At 38.3% G+C, this 19,653-nt stretch overlaps 1 protein-coding gene across 1 annotated transcript in view; it reads left to right on the forward strand.

Moving 5' to 3' along the window:
- Nucleotides 1-1,923: 1,923 nt before the first annotated feature.
- Nucleotides 1,924-19,653, forward strand: part of NAIP (NLR family apoptosis inhibitory protein) — a 34,890-nt gene continuing 17,160 nt past the window's right edge. Inside the window, 8 exon segments of the mRNA XM_039870147.1 lie at nt 1,924-3,236; nt 4,900-4,982; nt 6,406-6,503; nt 6,876-7,446; nt 8,547-8,646; nt 12,581-12,662; nt 13,584-13,635; nt 18,036-18,135. Coding sequence (XP_039726081.1) covers nt 3,133-3,236; nt 4,900-4,982; nt 6,406-6,503; nt 6,876-7,446; nt 8,547-8,646; nt 12,581-12,662; nt 13,584-13,635; nt 18,036-18,135 — 1,190 coding nt within the window. The 5' untranslated portion in view covers nt 1,924-3,132.

Raw genomic sequence — 19,653 nt, forward strand, 5'->3', positions numbered from 1 at the left:
CCAGTACTTCAAGTACTGGGTACCACTAATCTGTTTTCTATCATTGTAGATTATATTTGCCTGTTATACACTTTCTTATAGATCGAATCATACGGTACACATGGCTTCTTTTGCCTAGCATAATGTTTTGGGGATTCATCCATGTTGTGTGTATCAATAGTTTGTTCCTTCATACTGCCTACTAGTGTTCCATCGCCTGGATACTTTATCATTTTTTTATTCTCAATAGATATTGAGGTGATTTCTGGCTTTTTGGTTGTTTTAAATAGAACTACTATGAACATTCCTTTATAAGTCTTTGTGTGTTCATATGTTTTCATTTTTCCTTTGGTAAATATGTAAGATTGGAATTACTAGGTTGAATGTAATTAACTTACATGACACTGCCCAGTTCGTGTTTTTTCCAAGGAATTGCACCATTTTACACTCCCACACCCTTAACCAACAGCTGGTATTCTATAATCCAAATGTTAATTTTTAGAACATTTTTGCAACCTAGAGTAGGCAATGATTTCTTAGGACACAAAAAGCATCTATCATAAAAGAAAAAATTAAAATCAGACATCAAAATTTAAAACATCTGCCTTGAAAGACACTATTAAGAAAACAAAAAGACAATTCACAAGCTGAGAGAATATGTTTGCAATGCAAACATCTAAGGACTGGAATCTAAAATATATAAAGAATTATTGCAATTCAATAATAATAAGGTAAACAATCCAATTTTTAAATGGGCAAAAGTTTGATCATTTTGCCAAAGAAGATATATGACTATCTGTAACGCAGGAGCTCCAGGCTTGGAACTTGCACCTGGGCTTTGGATATTCCGAAAAAACCACCAGGAGGACATGCCGTTTATTACTCATGAGGCAGGGGAGCTCAGATGGCAGCTGGTCGGAGCTGCAAGAAAAAGGTGCTGCTGACAAAGAACAAGCAACATTTTATACACACAGGCAGAGGGAGAGGTTATCTCATTGTAACCACCTGTGCTGCTTGGTTACAAGAGCTGGTTACAGGAGCAGATAAGTCCATGGGAACTGCAGAAAGAGTCCTTGCGAGCAGGCACTGCCAAGAGCCCTTTCTGTACTGCCTTCTTTATGACTGCTGACCAAGCAGCCATCTTGTCTTCTGAGTATGTGGAGAGGCTGTGTTCTGAATTAACCCCACAATATCCAGCGAAACATTAAATTAAAACCATACTGAGATAACGTACATATGCCTTAGAATGGCTAAACTTAAATACTACTCTCTGTGTGTATGTGCTTTTGGTTGAAAAAAGTCATTGAAAAGAGTATTACTTTAAAACTCAAAACATCGAATCCTCTTCAGATTGGGTAGTGGACATTTGTGAGTGTATGTTTGCATTTTGTTTTTGGCTACCTAGTTTTTTAATTGCCTTCCTTTGAGAATTGTTTCCCCTTCCTGCCATATAGAGGTGATATTTGGATACTTTTCCATTCAAGGCTATGTAGAAGTTTTCAGCGTCACTAGGAATCAAAAAGGAGTTCTTTCAACTGATAAAAGGTCTCCACTAGAAATCTACAACACCATATTTAGTGGTCAAAATTTCTGCCAAAGTCAAGAATAAATAGGATATCAATTATTCCTGTTATTAAGCAACATTATATTAAAGGGTATAGTCAATGCAACAAGACAAAATGAAAAGACCGTAAAAGACAAAACTGTCATAATATTCAGATAATACAAATATCTACTTAGAAAATCCAACAGGATTTATAATCATACATTAAAAATAGACCAGCATGAGTCCTATAGATCATCAATATTTAGAAAAACAGAATAGTAAAAAAAAATGCAAATCATAAGGGCAACAAAATCGACAAGGTGCTACAATAAATGTAATGTGTGTTGGACTGAGATGCACACGTTATTGGTAAAAAAAAAAAAAAGTTTATTGGCAGATAGAAGGGTCAGCAGTGTGGAGAGGTTCCCTTGACCTCTGGGCTTGCTGTAAAAAGAATTGTGGATCTAGGAGCAGCTGGATTGTCATTAAATATTAATGGAAAGTGCTTCAAAAGAACACTGTCTTTGTAACATTATACATGTTCACACAAAATTTAGGAGGAACTGGTGAATAGCTGGTCAACTATATAACAATGATTGCTTCTTGGCTGGGTAAATGGCCTTGTTGGACTTCGCCAGAGGAGTTCACATACCAGTACTCCTGGTAACAGCTGGAAAGAAGCCTTGCTAACAGCAATTTGTTCAACTATGCTTTCTGGGATACCTGGGTTTGCCTTTCCTTAAAATCTAGCTTTATGGCAGCATAACAGTGGTTAAAAGTGCAGACTCTAGCAAGATTCTGGTTAATCTGAACCCCTATGTGCATGAGTTTCCACATCAGTGAAATGGAAATAATAATATCTCCTTCATATGGACTGTTAAAGGGATTAAATGGACATATCTAAAGTGCCTGGCAATTAGTCATCTAAATAAGTTTTAGTTCTTATTGGTAATAATTACACGATATTATTGAAATGATTTTTAAAAGTATAAACCCAGAAAAAATAAGAAAGCAAAAGGGGACCATCAACACATAGAGTATTTCTGAAAAGAATTTTTCCCCTCTTTAATGCCTCCCCTACACACACTTCCACCCCTGAGCTACGGATGTTGCCCTCCCACCCCCTTTTTTTTTAAGGGCTGGATCTCTGAAGGCGGGGAGGAGGGGCGACAGGGCATCTCCCCGCCCATGAGGTTGCTGTGCACACGGAGGTCTTGTCTGTGGCTCCAGCTGGGGTGCGAACCCAGGATCTTCTGCATGTAAAGCAGACATGCTAAACACTACACTGTGGAGCCACTCCCCCAACTTTTGAAATTTTTAACCATAATTTTGACCATTTAGCTTTTAAATTGCCTAATTCTTAAACATAAATTGAAAACCAGGGATCAGTATTCATTTGAGGAAAGCTGATAATGTGAAAATAAAAAAGTAAATGACAATAGCCTTTGAATAAACAGATAATTCAGGAGACAGATGAACTAAACATTAGCATTGATAAAATTAATCAGGACTCACAAAAATGGAGGCCATCACGGTGGCCCGGCCCAAGTCACAAATCAACCTAAGTCAGCCTGCACTTACAGAAACAAATGGAATAGTAGTACTCAATGAAGCAGGCCAAAAGAAACTGCAGCATAAACACAGGTATAACCTGTTGGAGGCTATTTACCCTGCATAGAACTCTGGAGCAGCTGGGGACTTGGAACACCAGGTGAGGAGGAGGGCAGGGATGATGGGAAGGGCTGAAAACTGGGTGAGACTAATTTAAAATCTGTGCGTGGAACAGTTGGCTCCTTCTACCCCAGAATCAGATTATTTGATAGACAGGTGTTAACCCTGAGGCAAAAACTTAGATGATCCTTCTCTTTAAAAAAAATTTGAATAAACTGTTTCAGCTGACTTCAAGGAGCCAGTGTGGGCACTGGCATCCCAAAACAGAATCTTTCAAGAACGGGTCATTTTATGCTCAAGGAACATCTGAGGTGAGCTTTCAGCTGCTAGCTCTGTCTTTACAGGTAACTTGAAATCATTTTCTGAGATGTTCGTCTGACATTTAGGGCTTCTCCAGGGTAAATCTTGGCTTCTCAGTCTGGTCTCCATAAAGTAAATGGTTTAAGTTCACGTGGCTTTTAATTAGATTTTTAACCATAATTTTGACCAATCAGCTTTTAAATTGCCTAATTCTTAAACATAAATCCAAAACCAAGGATCAGTATTCATTTGAGGAAAGCTGGTCATGTGGGGGAAAAAAAAGTAAATGACAATAGCCTTTGAAGAAACAGATAATTCAGGAGACAGATGAACCAAGCATTAGCATTGATTAAGTTAATTTGTCAGGACCCACAAAATGGAGGCCACCACAATGACCCAGCCCAAGTCACAAAACGAACACACCTATCATGGAAATGCTACCCCAATCACAATTCTCCAGCTCAGCTTTAGCTGGTTTACTTTCCTCTAGAAAATAGGACTGTGGCCTTATAAGGAAATCCTCTCCTCTTAGCCAATCATGCCACTGACACGATGCCTCTTCTCTATATAACTTGCTCTTGCCCCAAGTCGCTGGGGGACAGTGCTTGTGAGGCTCTGTGTTTTCCTGGCCCATGCACTGTTTTTCCTTGAGTCAGGAACATCAAACCCATTATTAAATTATTTAATTTTGTCATTTGACAATGTCATAGCAGATATTCAGAAAGATTGCATTGGTTAAAAGAATTAGATGTCATGAAATTAAGGATGAGAGAAGAAAGAGCTGTGGGAAATTAAAAGTATATTCGCTGAAATTAAGAGTTACTATTGTAGAGTTGGAAGATAAAGAGAGGAAATCTCTCCAAAAATAGAGCAAAAGCACTAAGGAGTATATGAGGGGAAATAAAGGATAAGAATTTAGGTGATCAATTAAATCCCCATCTAAATAATGGGAATACCATAAAAAAGTAAAATAAGAATAGTAGACAGTAGGAAATTATCAAAGAAATTATAGAAGATAATTTCCCAGGGCTGATGGGATAGCCATGTGTTCAGACTGAGTGCACAGTACAATGAATGTAGAAAGACCCCACACTTAGACACATTTTGAAATTTTATAACCCCAAGGATAAAAGAGAAAATCCTAAAAGATAATCAGAAAGATAGACACTGTCACCATCAAAGACATAAAACTTATACTAGCTCCATAACCATTAACCAATCTTAACAGTTTAGAAAAAAATACTTCCCGTTGTGGGACTTGGTAGGTTTCGCTGTTCCTCTTGGGTCCTGACTAAGCTCTCTTGACTCAATACCCTAGAGCATTTACTGGTCATTTCTCAGAGAACTGAAACTTGTTTTGAGTTTCAGCTCCTCAAATATTTTCTCATTGCTTCCTATCAAAGGACAAACTCATTTGTACTCGAGCCACATATTCTTCCACGGGGCATTTTCCTTCCACGTGGCTGGGACTCTGGACAACCTCTAGGTAAGCAAATTACCTTTTCTGGCAAAGGTGCTTTCTTCCACACCTAACTTTTGACCCTCGTATTTCTTTTATTCTTGTTTCTCTCTTTGGAAGCAAGAGGACAAGCACAGGAGTCACACAGACTTAGCTCCAAGACACTGTTGCCTCATTGGCACTCTGAGCACTTGTAGTCAAAGGACATAAAATCTGGAAAGGGCCTTGGAGATCTCTCCGCCCCAGACACAGCCTTGGAATTAGCAGAACTGACCACTGACCCATCAAAATTGATCCCAGTTGGCTTTTTGCAACCCTGTGCTTATTTATCTCCAAGGAGGCCTGGAGCCACGGTGCTCTCTCAGCCAAACCTGAATGGAATGCACTAACTGGTGATTAATGTACTCCTGTGCTAGGGTCTGAGACAGACCAGGGGACAGCCTGTACCACCTTGTTTCTGATTTAGAGACTGGTCATGCATCCTAGTTTTGGCCACATTGACCAGAGGGGTATAATCAGAAGAGATTGTGGTTTCCCCAAGACTAAGGTATCTTGCACCTATCTAGGTGGTTAATTATCTAAAATGCAGCACAGCCTATACAACTGAGAAAGGCCCCCAGGAAATGGGCCTGGGATCAGAGACCTCTTTGACGTTTGCCTGTTTATTTTTATTTTTGTTTTTTATACTTTACCCTTATTAAAGTCTTATGTAAGTATACTATGGAGAGTCCTGTGAGTTTTTTCAAGTATGTGTAATTGCTGAAGATAGCACGGTGAATGGGATAATTGAAAGTTTTTGGCTTTATAATTTAAATGATGGCTAAGGCTTTGGGAGAAAGAAAGATGAAAAATGGAAGAAAGATATAGAACCAGCCTGGCTGCTGAGGAATCCCTGGTTTCAATTTACTCGAGTACTATAGCAACTGATGGGAGGAAAAGTACAGCAATGGAATTAGAAGGCGGTCAGTCCAGAGCCAAAGGAAATAGATAAGTAGATTAAAACAGAAATTCATATAGAGGGGACGTCAGCCAAGGATACTGTACCTTGGCTGGTTTTGGCTGCTTTGGCAAAAATGAAAGTAAGAAGGAGCCCTAGGCTGCCAAGACCACCAAGCTTTGGCTGGTTTCCTCTGTAAAGGGAAGGAATGAGGCCAAAGATGAGAGGTGGGTAGATACTTCTTTTGGTCAGAATGAGACACTCATCTGATAAATAATAACCACTAAAGAGGCTCTACAGGGAGAGGGCATCAAGAGAACTGAAATAAAGAAGCTACTCAGTCAAAAAGCTAAGTAACCCTGTGGACTGATATAGGAGCTCCTTGAAGAAACTCTGCTGAAATGGACTTAATGCATTATTGACAAAGGAGTTCTTTTCCTTGCAATAGGTACTGGCAAATGAGGGACATGCTTGGTCTTAATCGAGATCTTGTATTATTTACAACTTTTGCAGAAATGTGGGTAGATGGGCAAATTGCAGATGAGCTGAGCTGGATAAAGGCGGGGACACATAAAACACACCTTGTAAAGCGGAACCATCCAGCTCCACCTGTGGGTATCAAATGGAATATTTCTGAGGTTCTTGGAATGTTGAGGGTGCAAGCAAGCATCTTTGGACTTGTTATGTGACGATACTAAGGTATTCTCTATTTCATATCTTTGATTTAAGTGATGATCGATGCTGTGATAAGAGGGCCTCCAACTGCTTGGACTCCATGTGACCTTACTGGTCGGAGGGCAGGATGGCGTGAGAGACGCTATCGCAGACCTACTAGCATATTTGCTCCCAATTGGGCTGAATGATGAACAAAGATCAGTATTATTCAGAAGAAAAGAAACAGTAAGAATAAAAGGGCTGAAAAAAATCTCAGGGCTAGTAAAACAAGAGGAAGTTCATTAACCTACTCTTCCTTCCCTTTTCAGAAAATGGCCACTCAGGAGACGGCCACTGAAGAGAAGATTTCCCAGTTTGATTACACTACACTCCTGGAGCTGTCTAATCATCTAGGCCTAGATGCAGTTCAATTTGCAAAGCAAATGGAAGAAGAGGAACAGGAGAAACAAGAAAAAATGCAGAAAGGCTTTAATTCAGAAATGCGCAGTGAAGCAAAAAGGTTAAAGACTTTTGTGACCTATAAGTCCTACAGCTCATGGACACCACAGGAGATGGCAGCGGCTGGGTTTTATTTCACTGGTGTACAATCTGGGATTCAGTGCTTCTGCTGTAGCTTAATACTGTTTGGGACCAGCCTCCGGAGACTCCCCATAGGAGACCACAAAAGGTTTCATCCAGATTGTGAGTTCCTTTTGGGCAAAGATGTTGGTAACATTGCCAAGTACGATATAAGAGTTAAGAATCCAGAGAAAAAGCTGAGAGGAGACAAAGCAAGGTACCAAGAAGATAAGGCGAGACTTGAATCCTTTGAGGACTGGCCATTTTATGTCCACAGGGTATCCCCAAGGGAGCTCTCAGCGGCTGGCTTTGTCTTTACAGGTAATTCGAAATCATTTCCTGAAGTGTTTCTCTGGAGTTTTAAGTTTAGGTTCCATAGTTCAGTTGCAGTATTTTGTGAATCTTTCCTCACTTGTTAAATGTGTTGCAATAGGTATAATAATATATTTTATTAAAATTCAACTTCAGTAATAGGTATAATAATATATTTTATTAAAATTCAACTTCAGTAATTTTACTTTAGCTTTATTTTGTTTCATACAGCGTGTTAATTTGCCAAATATATGTAAAACAAGCAGTTATTTTTCCTTAAATTCAGACCATAGACAATACTGACTGCATTCTTAAGGTCCTGAAAACAAATTGAGGTCAGCATGACTCCAAGTCTCACCTACCTTTCTTTTGCTGCTCTTACTTGATTTTTCTTTGATTCTTTTAATTGCTGCAATATTGAAGGGATTTGTCTGTTAGTTGGTTGGTTGGTTGTTAATCTTAGGGCTAACTCTACTGTTAGAGCAAACTGCATTTCAGAAAATTGCACTTTGAATTGTCCTAGCCATGCCATAAATGCTATGACAGAGGTGCATGAGAATAGTAATAACTATAACAGCTATCATTTACTAAATATTTACTTGATGCTAGACACAGATTAAGCACTAATTCTGATCCAACAAACTTGCTCTTCCCTCCATTTCACAGTTGAGTTCACTGAGGCTCGAAGAGTTTAAAAGATGTGTCTTAGTTTCCGTATAAATTTCACGGCGAAGCTACAGCTTAGGTTTTCTAACTGTGCTTTACTTCGTGAATGCTGGGATATCTTTACTTCCTCACTACTTCAACTCTGAGAGCTCAAAGAATAAAATACCAGCTCTGGGAACACCTTACAGGCATATTGAGTTAAATAGCTTAGAGTTCTACAAGTAAACTATAGCCATAACTGATGGGTAGCATCCCAGGCTTAGAAAATGGTCATTGAGGGCAGTGGGGCTATGGACGGGGATTCAGCCAGATGAGAGTGTGAGTGGCAGACATGTTGCAGCACATCTTACTCATGCACAGAGCAGTCAGCTCCCAGACACACATCTTCTGGACTGTTCCTTGGTGCCATTCCTGGACAATCAAATGTTTTCCTTCATATGTAGGCAAACGGGACACTGTGCAGTGTTTTGCCTGTGGTGGATGTTTAGGAAATTGGGAAGAAGGGGATGATCCTTGGAAGGAACATGCCAAATGGTTCCCCAAGTAAGTCGATAACTCTTTCTCTCTCTTTTTTTGTTTTTTTTTTAAGAGAAAACAAAACTAAAGACAAGAGTCACCTACCTGGAATAGCACCTTCAGTTTTGATTTTTTTTTCCTACCCAAAACCAGAACATTCCAGAATTAAGCATTTATTCAAACAAGAAAAGGCTGAATACATTGTGAAAATTTTTGAATTATATAATTTTAAAATAATTTAAGTGTTGTCTTATTAACTCAAATACTAGGACATGTTTTGCCAAGTAGAAGTTTCAGGATCTGCCTTAATAAATAAGAATAATTTGCATAGGGAGGATGTAAAATGGTGTATAAAAGAAGCTGGAAAGTAAAACAATGTTTAAGATGTTATTACAAGTGGTTTTATGTACTGTTGATTATATACCAAATGAAAATGTTTTATTTCAGAAACTGTTTTGATCATCACGATGATCTTTAGTTTCCTGCTTAAAAAATGAAGTGTATTTTAATTATTTTTAATGCTATATTTACTAGTGTTTTACATAACTTTATACCTTTCAAATACAGATTCATTTCCTTAACAATTTTTTAAACATCCGTTATGGAGAATTTCATACAAAGATAGGATAGTATAATAAACACTTATCAACACATGGCCAAATCATATCCATCTCTCACCCACCTTTTCCCAGGAAATAATAATAATAACCAGACTATATTAAAGTCAATTCCAGACATCATATAATGTCATTTGGTGATATTTTAGTATATAACTCTAAAATGTAAGAATATCTTTAAGAAACATAACCACGATATCATTCTCTCTCCTGAAAAGGATTAACAGTAATTCCTCAACACATATTATCAAATATCTGAGTCAATGTTCAAATGTCCACATCCTCCCACCTCCCTTTCAAATGGTTAATTTGAATCAGTATCCAAAATCCGTATATTACATTTAGCTGATATGTCTCAAGATTTTTAATTTATAGCTTTCCTCCTTTCCCATCTTTTTCTCGTCATTTATTCATTAAAGAAGCCCTGTAATCTGTATAATTCCCTATACTCTAACTTTGGCTGAATGTGTTTCTATTGTGATAACATGTTTCTCTACTTACTTTATTTCCTCTAACCTAATACTTAGATCTAGTAGTGTGATCAGGTTCATACTCTTAACAAATATTTGTCATACACTTACTACACTTACTACATGCAAAGAAGCTGTTGGTTGAATCATAGGTCAACCACAAAGCAATTGGGCAGTTATTTATAAGTTATCTTGCACAGAGACAGCCATGCTCACAATGGAAATGGAAAGATGTCTATGATATGTTAAGTGAAAAAAGAAATATGCAAAATAATGTGCTACCGTAAGCCCTTAAAAAATGTGTAAAACCACTCAACTCACATATGGACTTGTTTGAAAATATATAGAAAAAGTTATGAAAAGATATAAACTCAACAATAGATACATTTGGATTTGGATTTGTCAGGAGATAAGGTGGAAAGGGATTTTCATATTTTATTTTGTTCATTTCTATTTTGTTTAAATTTTTGGGAACAAACATGTATTTTGTAGTAGAAAAGAAAAAGTGAGGGTGGTGGGAGGGAGGAAGGGAACAAAGAAGGAGAGGAGAAAGAGGTAGAGAGATAGAGATGGGGAGGGAGGGAGAGAGAGAAAGCTCTTCCTGACAAGCGGATGAGATAGTTATAGGGATGCATGAAGCCAGATTGTTAAATATTTTGAATGTCACTCTGGCTCCTTGACCAGTCAGAACAGACCAAACAATCATTCTTAGTGTTGACATGTACCTTATGGGTATGTATCAGATCAGTGTCATCTCTGGTCAATATTTATTGCTCTTGGGTACCTGTCTCAGCTATGGCCTCAGTTCAATCTTCACTTATACTTAGGGTCACTATGTGTATAGTGTCATTGGATTATACATTGGACAACTTCCAGTGACACCATTCACATAGACCATCATATGACTAGTACCAACTAAGTGGCACATCCTGTCTGGAGTGGCCGTGGTATACCTTCTTTGACATAGGGCTGAGGGAAAGGTAAGAAGCATAGGAGAGAAGATACCAGTCTAGTCATCAGCCATAGAGAGTGAAGGAGCTAAGGCCTGCTGATACAAAGGGCAGGGCAGAGTGCAGAAGCTCAGGAGATACAGAGCCGCTTCCTTACTTCCAGCCCTTAGACAAGTTACTCTGAGTCTCATGTGTAAAAATGCAGATTATAATATATAGCTTGTAGGGTTGTTGTAAAAATTATAAAGTTATATGGAGCAAATGCCTACTAAAAACTACCATGTATTATGTGAAGATGACTGACTGTTTTGCCTTTCCTCTGTCATTTTGAGCACATGCTCAGCCCATAAATTTCAGAGCTGGAATTAGAACTAAGAATCCCCCAATTTCTTGCTGGTTGCTCCAACTCTAGCTGCTTGGACTTCAATTTTATAGAGTGGCTTTGTTGCATCTTTTATAAAATATGGACAAAATGAGTATTCTCATACTTTTTAAGCTGATTTTATTATAATTTTTAAATAAAATTAAGTACCATGTATTGAGTGCCTCCTCAATTCACATTAAGCATGTGGGCAGGGTACTCCACCCTATCCATTGTGCTCTAGGTGGGTTATGTGCCGATTTAAGGCAATCTCAGGGATAACGTGGGCACGTGCTAAATGGGGACCCTGTGTTAGTATACACAGGCCCAGAGAAAAGCCTAGAGTCTGAAATTCTGCCTTCATAAATGGAGGGATATTTGGGATCACCAAGAAAGAGGTTGGCCACTCCATCAGGTAACTAATAGTGTTTATTAAGGGAAACTTACATATGAGGCATGTCAGAGGCAGATGCAAGATGAAATGGATCCCCTTGCATTTTGGCAGGTGCCAGAGAATAGGGTGAAGGGGTGGGGGGCTAGTCACAGATACTAGTATGTGAATGCTACCAGGTACAGAAATTACATGTTTGACCAGGCCAGAACAACAAGCCTGTTTCAGGAATCAGCACATTGCAGGAGGCAAGAGAGGGGTACTGATTTATGTCAGAATGAACATCAATTATCAGGGAGCCTCTGAGGGGAGGGGGTCTGTGGAAAGCAACTTCCATTCTGACCCGGGTCCAGCTTGCAGGACAGACAGTGGTCATATCATAAAACAATGTCTCCTCCACATCCTGGCTGCTTATAGAATGGTAATTCTGGAGAAATATATGAACCATCTAATGGAGTTCATTTTCTCATGTGATTACAAGAGAACAATGACAAGATTGGTCACATCCCTGGTAGTGGCAGAACTGGGCCTAACATTCTGGCCTCTTGATTCCCAGCCCACTTGTTACTACAATACTACTAGAAAGATAAATTTGAATTAGAAGAACTTTTTCAAATTAATTTAAAAATTGCTTCTCTTTTGTGGAAAGGAATGAGTTTTTTAAATGGTATTCAATAAGTTCTTTTTTAAGAATTCAAAATTTGTTAACTTCCGTTGTTTAAGGAGTGGTGACATACTTTGTTTAGTAGATGAAATATGTTATTTATATAATTACCCTTAGTGCCAGTAACTTTCATATGAGAACAGGAACTAGATTCAGTCACCATAGTTTAATTTAACAAACAAAAAACTCCAGCCTATATAATACTATAAATCAGTCTCTTTGATTGTATTATTGTTTCAAGAGAAAGGAATAATCTGAAAATTTAATTTTAAATTATTTATGTTGTCACTAATAGAAGTAAATAATTATATAAGAATAATAATGATCCTCATAAATGAGTTTTGGGATAAATCTTTTAACAGTTTTATTTGAAGTTTAATAAAATTCACCAAGTTTAAGTGTACAATTCAGTAAGTTTTAGCAAATGTTCATTGTGTAAACAATAAGAGATATAAGACATCTCTATCACAGTATCGAGGTTAATTTTAATTATGTTTATTAATTATAGGTGTGAATTTCTTCAAAGTAAGAAATCCTCAGAGGAAATTGCCCAGTATATTCAGAGCTACAAGGGATTTGTTGGTGTGACGGTAAGTTACGACAGCATTTTTTTCCTCGTTATCTTTTGATTACCTAATAATATCTGAATCAGAAAAAGGATAGGCAATCTTTTTGTTTTTCATGGTCTCTACTCTTATTCCCTTCTTTCCTTCTCTTACCTCACATCTGACAGAATGGAGAAAATAATGTTCTCTTGCTAAACTGGAGCCCTTAAAATTCCTTTTTCCAGGGCTGGCTTTCAAATGGTCAGTTTGCCTTCCTGAAAGTCTTCACCTCTTTGACTGAGGCCATCTTCCCTAGCTTCCCTTGGCTGCCCCCATCTGAATGCTGTGTAAGATATTGGGACCACAGCACCATCATTCACAGTGGGCCTCAGAGTTGCTGCCTCCTAGCTGGTTACTTTATCCCCTATTAGTAATGATTCCCTAGTGGCCCGTAATGGAAAACTCAAACTGCTTAAGCAAAGAAGGGAATTTATTGGCTAACATTCAGAAGATAAAAACCTTAAAGAGAGAACATGGTCTCAAAGTAGGGGAGAAGTGTTTCCTCAGAAAGAAACCCAGATGCAATTATCAGAGAAGGATCGGTTGCTCAATGCCTAACATCCTTCTGAGTCCTTCCTGAATCTCATACCTTCTCATTAGTCAAAGTACATCTGTGATAGCTACATGTAAATCTAATTTGGAGCTGGAGTTCTGGAAACAGTGACCCCAGAAAGCTTCCTGTTAGGTACAAAGAAACAGGTTTTTGTTTTTTTGTTTGTTTTTGTTTTGCACTGCATAAAAAATTCCAACATTAATAGAAATAAAAATTAAAGGAATAATCTCCAACAGTTCTGCCACTCAATCCAATGAAACTCTTCAATGTCTGGGGCTTTCAATTTTTATTCATAGATAGGTATATACTCTAAGTCAAACAAAGTTGATAACTTGAATTTTAATTTTCTTTAGGGAGAACATTTTGTGAATTCCTGGATAAAGACAGATTTACCTATGGTATCAGGTAAAGACTCAGACATATTCCAAAGGCTTTGCTGGTTTATTTCTTTTGCTTTTCTTTGGTCTTCACCCATTTTTAAAAATCCCTTCCATTTTTTTCCTCATTTTCATGGTGCCATAGTTCTGTTTGTTCGTTTATTTTTTAAATCATCTTCGTAAGATTTCTGGTCTTCTAGAGTGACTTAGTTTTTTAGCATAAACGAGCATAGGGACATATAGCAGGGTTGGGTCCTTGACTGACATTTCCCCTAAAGCAATTAAAATTTCTGGATAAAATAGTTTTGAAAATATTCTTAAATAGATCAGTATCTGTTAAGAAATTAAGTGTGAGGTAATAGAAAAAAAAACATATGATCTCTGCCCCTAGTTCCTGGCACAGAGTTCCTAAAATCTTTGTAGTTTTTAAAGTGATAAGAGCAGTAGGAGCATCTTTTATTCTAATATTTAGTTTTTGACCCCATCCCTAATGCAGGGCCCTTAAAACCTTTGTAAATTCCTACGTGATAAGAGCATCTTTTGTTCTAAGGAAGAAACTCTGGGTGGGCTCCTGGATTGGGGCTGGTCACTAGAAAGACTAAGCCATGATTAGAAGCTTGGAATTTTCAGTCATGGCCCCCAAACTCCAGAGAGGAGAGACGGACTGGAAATGGAGTTAATGATCAATTATACCTACATGATGAAGCCTCCATAAAAATCCCAGTAGTACAAGGTTCAGGGAGCTTCTAGGTAAATGAAAACATCCACATTGGGAGGATGACATACCCCGATTCCATGGGGACGGAAACTCCTGCTCTTTGGACCCTCCCAGGTCTCACCCTATGTGTCTCTTCATTTCGCCATTCATCTGTATCCTTTAAAAAACTAGCGAATACAAGTATTTCTCTGAGTCCTGTGAGCTACTCCAGTGAATGGGCTGGGTACACTCTTGCAGGACTGAGCCCTTAACCTGTAGGATCTGAGGCCATCTCCAGGTAGAGAGTGTCAGGATGAGTTAAATTGTAGAACACCTAGCTGATGTCAGAATTGCTTGGTGGGGGGAAAGCCCCACACATCTGCTGTCAGAAGTGTGTGAGGGTCGTAGTAGTGTGAGTAAAGGAGATACACAGGAGGAAAAGACCGAGGTTTGTCTAATACATTAAATATATGTAAATTAAAAATGAAGTGATGGCAAGAATCCTGATGTTAAGTGGAACACTGAAGAAAGCTTTCGGCTTTAGAAAATTTACACAACCAAGTTAACATAAGTTTAATTTTCAAGTCCTTATAGGGTACAGATGACAGGAATCAAATCCCAGGGCCCATCCAAGGTGGGAGGTCTAATGGGGACTACTGCTTGAGTGGACACCTCAAAGGGCAAGAAATAAATCTGCTCTTAAGGAAGCTGCAAGGAAAATTTGGCTCTTTCGAATCTTGACACCAACTTTCAAGGGAGTTGAGAAGAGACTCCATTTCTTCAAGGGAGAAATGGAGTCTCTTCTAGCTTTTTTTTTTTGGTTTTATTCTGATGGTGAAGAGGTAATTTTTAAAGGTTTTATTATAGAAAAATTTTGAACACATAAATAAGACAATAGTATATAACCACCATATATCTCCCATTCTGCTTCAATAATTTAACACAAGGTCAATCTTGCCTCATCTAAACCTCTTTTTTCCTTTTAACCCCTCCTCCAATTATACTGAAGCAAACTCCAAACATCACATTCTATCTATAAATGTGAAGAGATAACCTGAACACTGATATTTGTAATATCAGACCTTGCTGGTCTTACCGTCTTTTATTCAAGTTTATTGCAATGAGAGCATCTTTGCTAATGAAGAACTGGCACTGGGCTTTTAAGAACTGGCCCCAGGCATCCCCTGTGGGAGTTGTAGTTCTGGCCAAAGGAGGCCTTTTTATATAGGTGAGCCAGTAGTTTGTGCAAGCTCTTGCCTTGCTGCTCATTTAAACCCCATATCCCTTATGATCCTGGGCTTGGGTTTATCTAGTCTCAACAATATCCACTCTTTTAATCTTTCCTAAAGTATCCCTTTCCCTTGCTGTATCAGAAACTCTCTCCCAATTTTCCACATCTCCCTTAGGTAGAAAAGCTCCTAACAGGTACAGGTATCCTCCGCTTTCCAAAGTCGCTTTTCGCCACTTTGTTTTTATGAGAGACATACATTAGTACAAGCATACTTCGGAGATATTGCAGGTTCGGTTCCAGACCACCACAATAAAGTGATTACCGCAATAAGTGAGCTATAATCCTTTTGCAGATGGGGAGGGTCTTGCCTTCAATACATAAAAAAAAAGTTTAAAAATGCAACATGTGTGAAACTCGTTAAAGTAAAGCTCAATAACACAAGGTATGCCTCTGTTTTTGCTAACCAAATCTGAAGAGGATTTTCGCTTTTGCCAAAAAAGACGAAAAGCAAAAATAGTGTACAGCATTTGTTTTGAGGTGAACCATTACAGAGGCAGCACGCACCGGAGCAGTGAGAGCGGCGCCACCAAGCCCCTTCCCTGGGAACTACACTCCGCATCTCAGCATCAAGCCACCATAGCTTTGAACTGTCTGTGAGCATCTGTGCTTTAGCTCAGTTTGTGTATTTGTTAGCAAGATGTGTCCTGAGGCAGTGGTCCCCAACCTTTTCGGCACCTGGAACCCATGCTCCTATGAGAATCTAATGCCTGATGATCTGAGGTGGAGCTGAAGTGGTGATGCTAGCGCTAGGGAGTGGCTGCAAATACAGATGAAGCTTCACTAGCTCACCCACTGCTCACCTCCTGCTGTGCAGTCCAGTTCCTAACTGGCAGTACTGGTCCATAGCCCAGGGATTGGGGACCCCTGTCCTAAGGTAATTGCTTCTTCACTTTCTGCCATTTCAGCTTATGAAAGGTTTCATAGGAATGCTCTACTTTTGGATGGGGGCGCGGGAAACTGTATTCCGTTTGGGATAATTGTAATGTCTTACTTTCTATACATTACTCTCTTCCCCACCACCACCCAATCCCATCCCTGCCCCTGAAAACTGTCACATGACCCTTTTGCTTATATCTCTTTAACCAAAACTTAGTAGTCAGATGGCCATACCTAGTTATAAGAGAAGCTGGGACATTTAATTTTTTTCCTGGCTGCAGTATACCCAGCTAAAAATTGGGGTTTGATATTATAGAAGAATGAAAGATACTAGGAATATGGATAAGCGGTCTTTGACATACACTATTAAGAAGAGAAAATCAGGAAATACTTTTTTAAATGATTTCTAAGCATGTAGCATCTTCCATCAGTTCATAGTATTCTCTTTAGCTGCTGGTCATCAGGAAATTCTACTCTTAAACCCACAAAGAATAGGCTGGTTCCCCTCAGGTCTCTGCCTGAGGTACAGTAAGGTGATCAGAAAGGATATTGTGCCCTTCCTTGGTACCTTTATTGACCTTCAGACCAAACACACAGTGAGGGCCCATGCAGATCCTTTACTAAAAGTCAAGTAGATATCACAGAGCAGTACAATGTAGGGGAATGTAGGGGTCACTTTAACAGAAACATACTAATGGTACAAAAAAATCTTTGTGCCTCACAATCTTAAGCATGTGGAAAGGCAGTGTCCCACTCTTTCTCCCCACTCTCTGTTCTGTCTTCCTCTTGCCATCCTCCCTCAAAGACCCGCTGTCCAGTGTCCTCACACTATTCCTTTTCGAACCTCCACTTTTCCCCACAAGTCCTAGTCATCTGACCCTTTTACCGTCTTGCAAGCTCTAGGACCGCATTTTTGTCCAGATACAAAGGGGATGCCCTCGCTTTGCCATGCCTACAGGGCTCCAAGAGTGGAAAGAAGATGAGGGACGCTCCATTTCTAGTTTAATCCTTTGGTAGATCCAAATGCTAATTTCCTTCCACAGAAAAGTCTCATAAGGAGACTTGATCCTACTTCTGGTGGAATAAACCTGGTGCTAATGTAGTAGAGACATTTGATTCTTCATGAACTTACCTAAGGGCTGCTGTTCATATTTTTTTCCTGAGCTCCAAATATATTCTTTCTGATTTATTCCTCAAATACTTATTGAGTGCCTAATAAGTGCTAGTTGTTTTTCTAGGTCCATGAGATTCACCAGTGAGCAAAACAGACAAAAATCTCTTCCTTCATGGAGCTTTAATTCTACACTCTGATTTGCAAATCTCTTGCTCCGTAGAAGGATGGGTCAGGGAAGTGTTCATCAAAGTGCATGATACATAGGAGCACTCATATGTATGTGACTCATGGCATTGGTTTCGTATGGAATACTGCCTCGCTGGTGACCCAAATTGTGACTTTTTCACAAAATCTGATTGGAAATGCAAGTAGGGTTTTGCCAAAGACCTAGTGGTTAACTGTGTCACTTGATGAATACATGCCAGTGGTCCTGATCGAATTTCCTTCTAGGTATAAAGGACATCGTCCAGCGTTTTTCCTGTGGAGAATGTTTGGAAAAGTGTGAGGAAGGTGGTGACCCATTAGAAGATCACACCAAATATTTTCCTAAGTGAGTAGTAGAATGAATGTTTAGTGTCTGTGAATTTGGATGTACTTTAACAATTTGTTCCTCGTTTTCTCATTTTCTTCCTCATTTTGTTTTCTGGTTAAATCTTTGCCCACCCCTCTGATTCATACCAGAGCCTTTATCTCTTTTTTCTCTGTACTCTCATGACACACTTGCCATTTGGCCTTCCTCTCATTATAGTTATAGCATAGTTTTGATTAGAACAATATTGTTATATGTTTACTTATGACTCCATAAATGCTATGCAAAGCTGAATCTGTGGTAAATTAATGTTTTCCCTCCCTGTACAAGTTTCAATTTTTGTAGAAAGTAATAATTGTCTTGTTCATTAATGTTTGCTTAGTATTTTTTTAAAATAAAATTCATACATGAACCATTTTAAAGTGTGTAATCCGGTGGCATTCACAGTGTTGTGCGAACACCCCTTCTATCTAATTCCGAACATCTTCATTACCCCAAAAGAAAACTCTGTACCATTAAGTGATCACTTCCTATCTCTATGCCCCACCGCATTCTAGCTCCTTAAAGCTACCAATCTGCTTTCTGTCTCTATAGATTTACCTGTTCTGGACGTTTCATATAAATCGAAGCATACGATATGATTTTTTGTATCTGGCTTCTTTCACTTAGCATAATGTTTTGAGATTCATCCATGTTGTAGCATGTATCAGTACTTCATTCTTTTTTTATAGCTGAGTAATATATATTTCAATTTATATGTATTTAAGTTTTTATTTAATTTTATATTTAATGTTATACATTATAAAATATATATGAAATATATATAATACAATGTATACTTCAATTTATATAAATATATTCGTTTCTTCATATCCTTACCACTACTTTAAAAAAAGTATTTTTTTCATAGCCATTTAGTCTTTTTTTTTTTTTTAATCTTTAGCACCAGTTCATCTTCAAATTCTCCCAGATGTTTAAATCTCCTCTCCAGTCATTGGGACCTATAAGATATCCCATCATTTTCATTTTCTTGAAGGAGTCTCTCCAACATGAAGTACTTATCCTGTAGTCATCCTAGGATCTTGAGATTTTTCTTCATGATAATCTTAGGGATTCCTATTGCCTCTCTCTTGTGTTGTAGTTCCTGTGTCCTGGATCTAATGTCACCCTCTTTTTGGTTTATTCACTCATTTTGGTGGAATACCAGGGAACCTCCACAGTTTCCTGGGAAAGACTGCACACGAGATACATGTTTCTAGCTTATATATAATGTACCTATCTCTAAATATATATAAATAAAAATATATATAACATATATACACATACATACACACATATATACATATATACACCCTCTCCCAATTCCGATTATATTCTATCCCTCTAATCTAGAGGTAAACATGATCCTAAATTTTAGGTTAATTATTCCTTTGCTTCTCATTATGGTTTTTCTGATTACATATGTATCTTTAAACACACGGAACTTTGCCTATTCTTGAAGTGCAAATAAATGGAAGCATACTGCATGGTTTTTCTGTG

This window comes from Pteropus medius, unplaced genomic scaffold (genome assembly GCF_902729225.1).
Source record: "Pteropus medius unplaced genomic scaffold, Ma_sr-lr_union100, whole genome shotgun sequence".
Lineage (NCBI taxonomy): Eukaryota > Metazoa > Chordata > Mammalia > Chiroptera > Pteropodidae > Pteropus > Pteropus medius.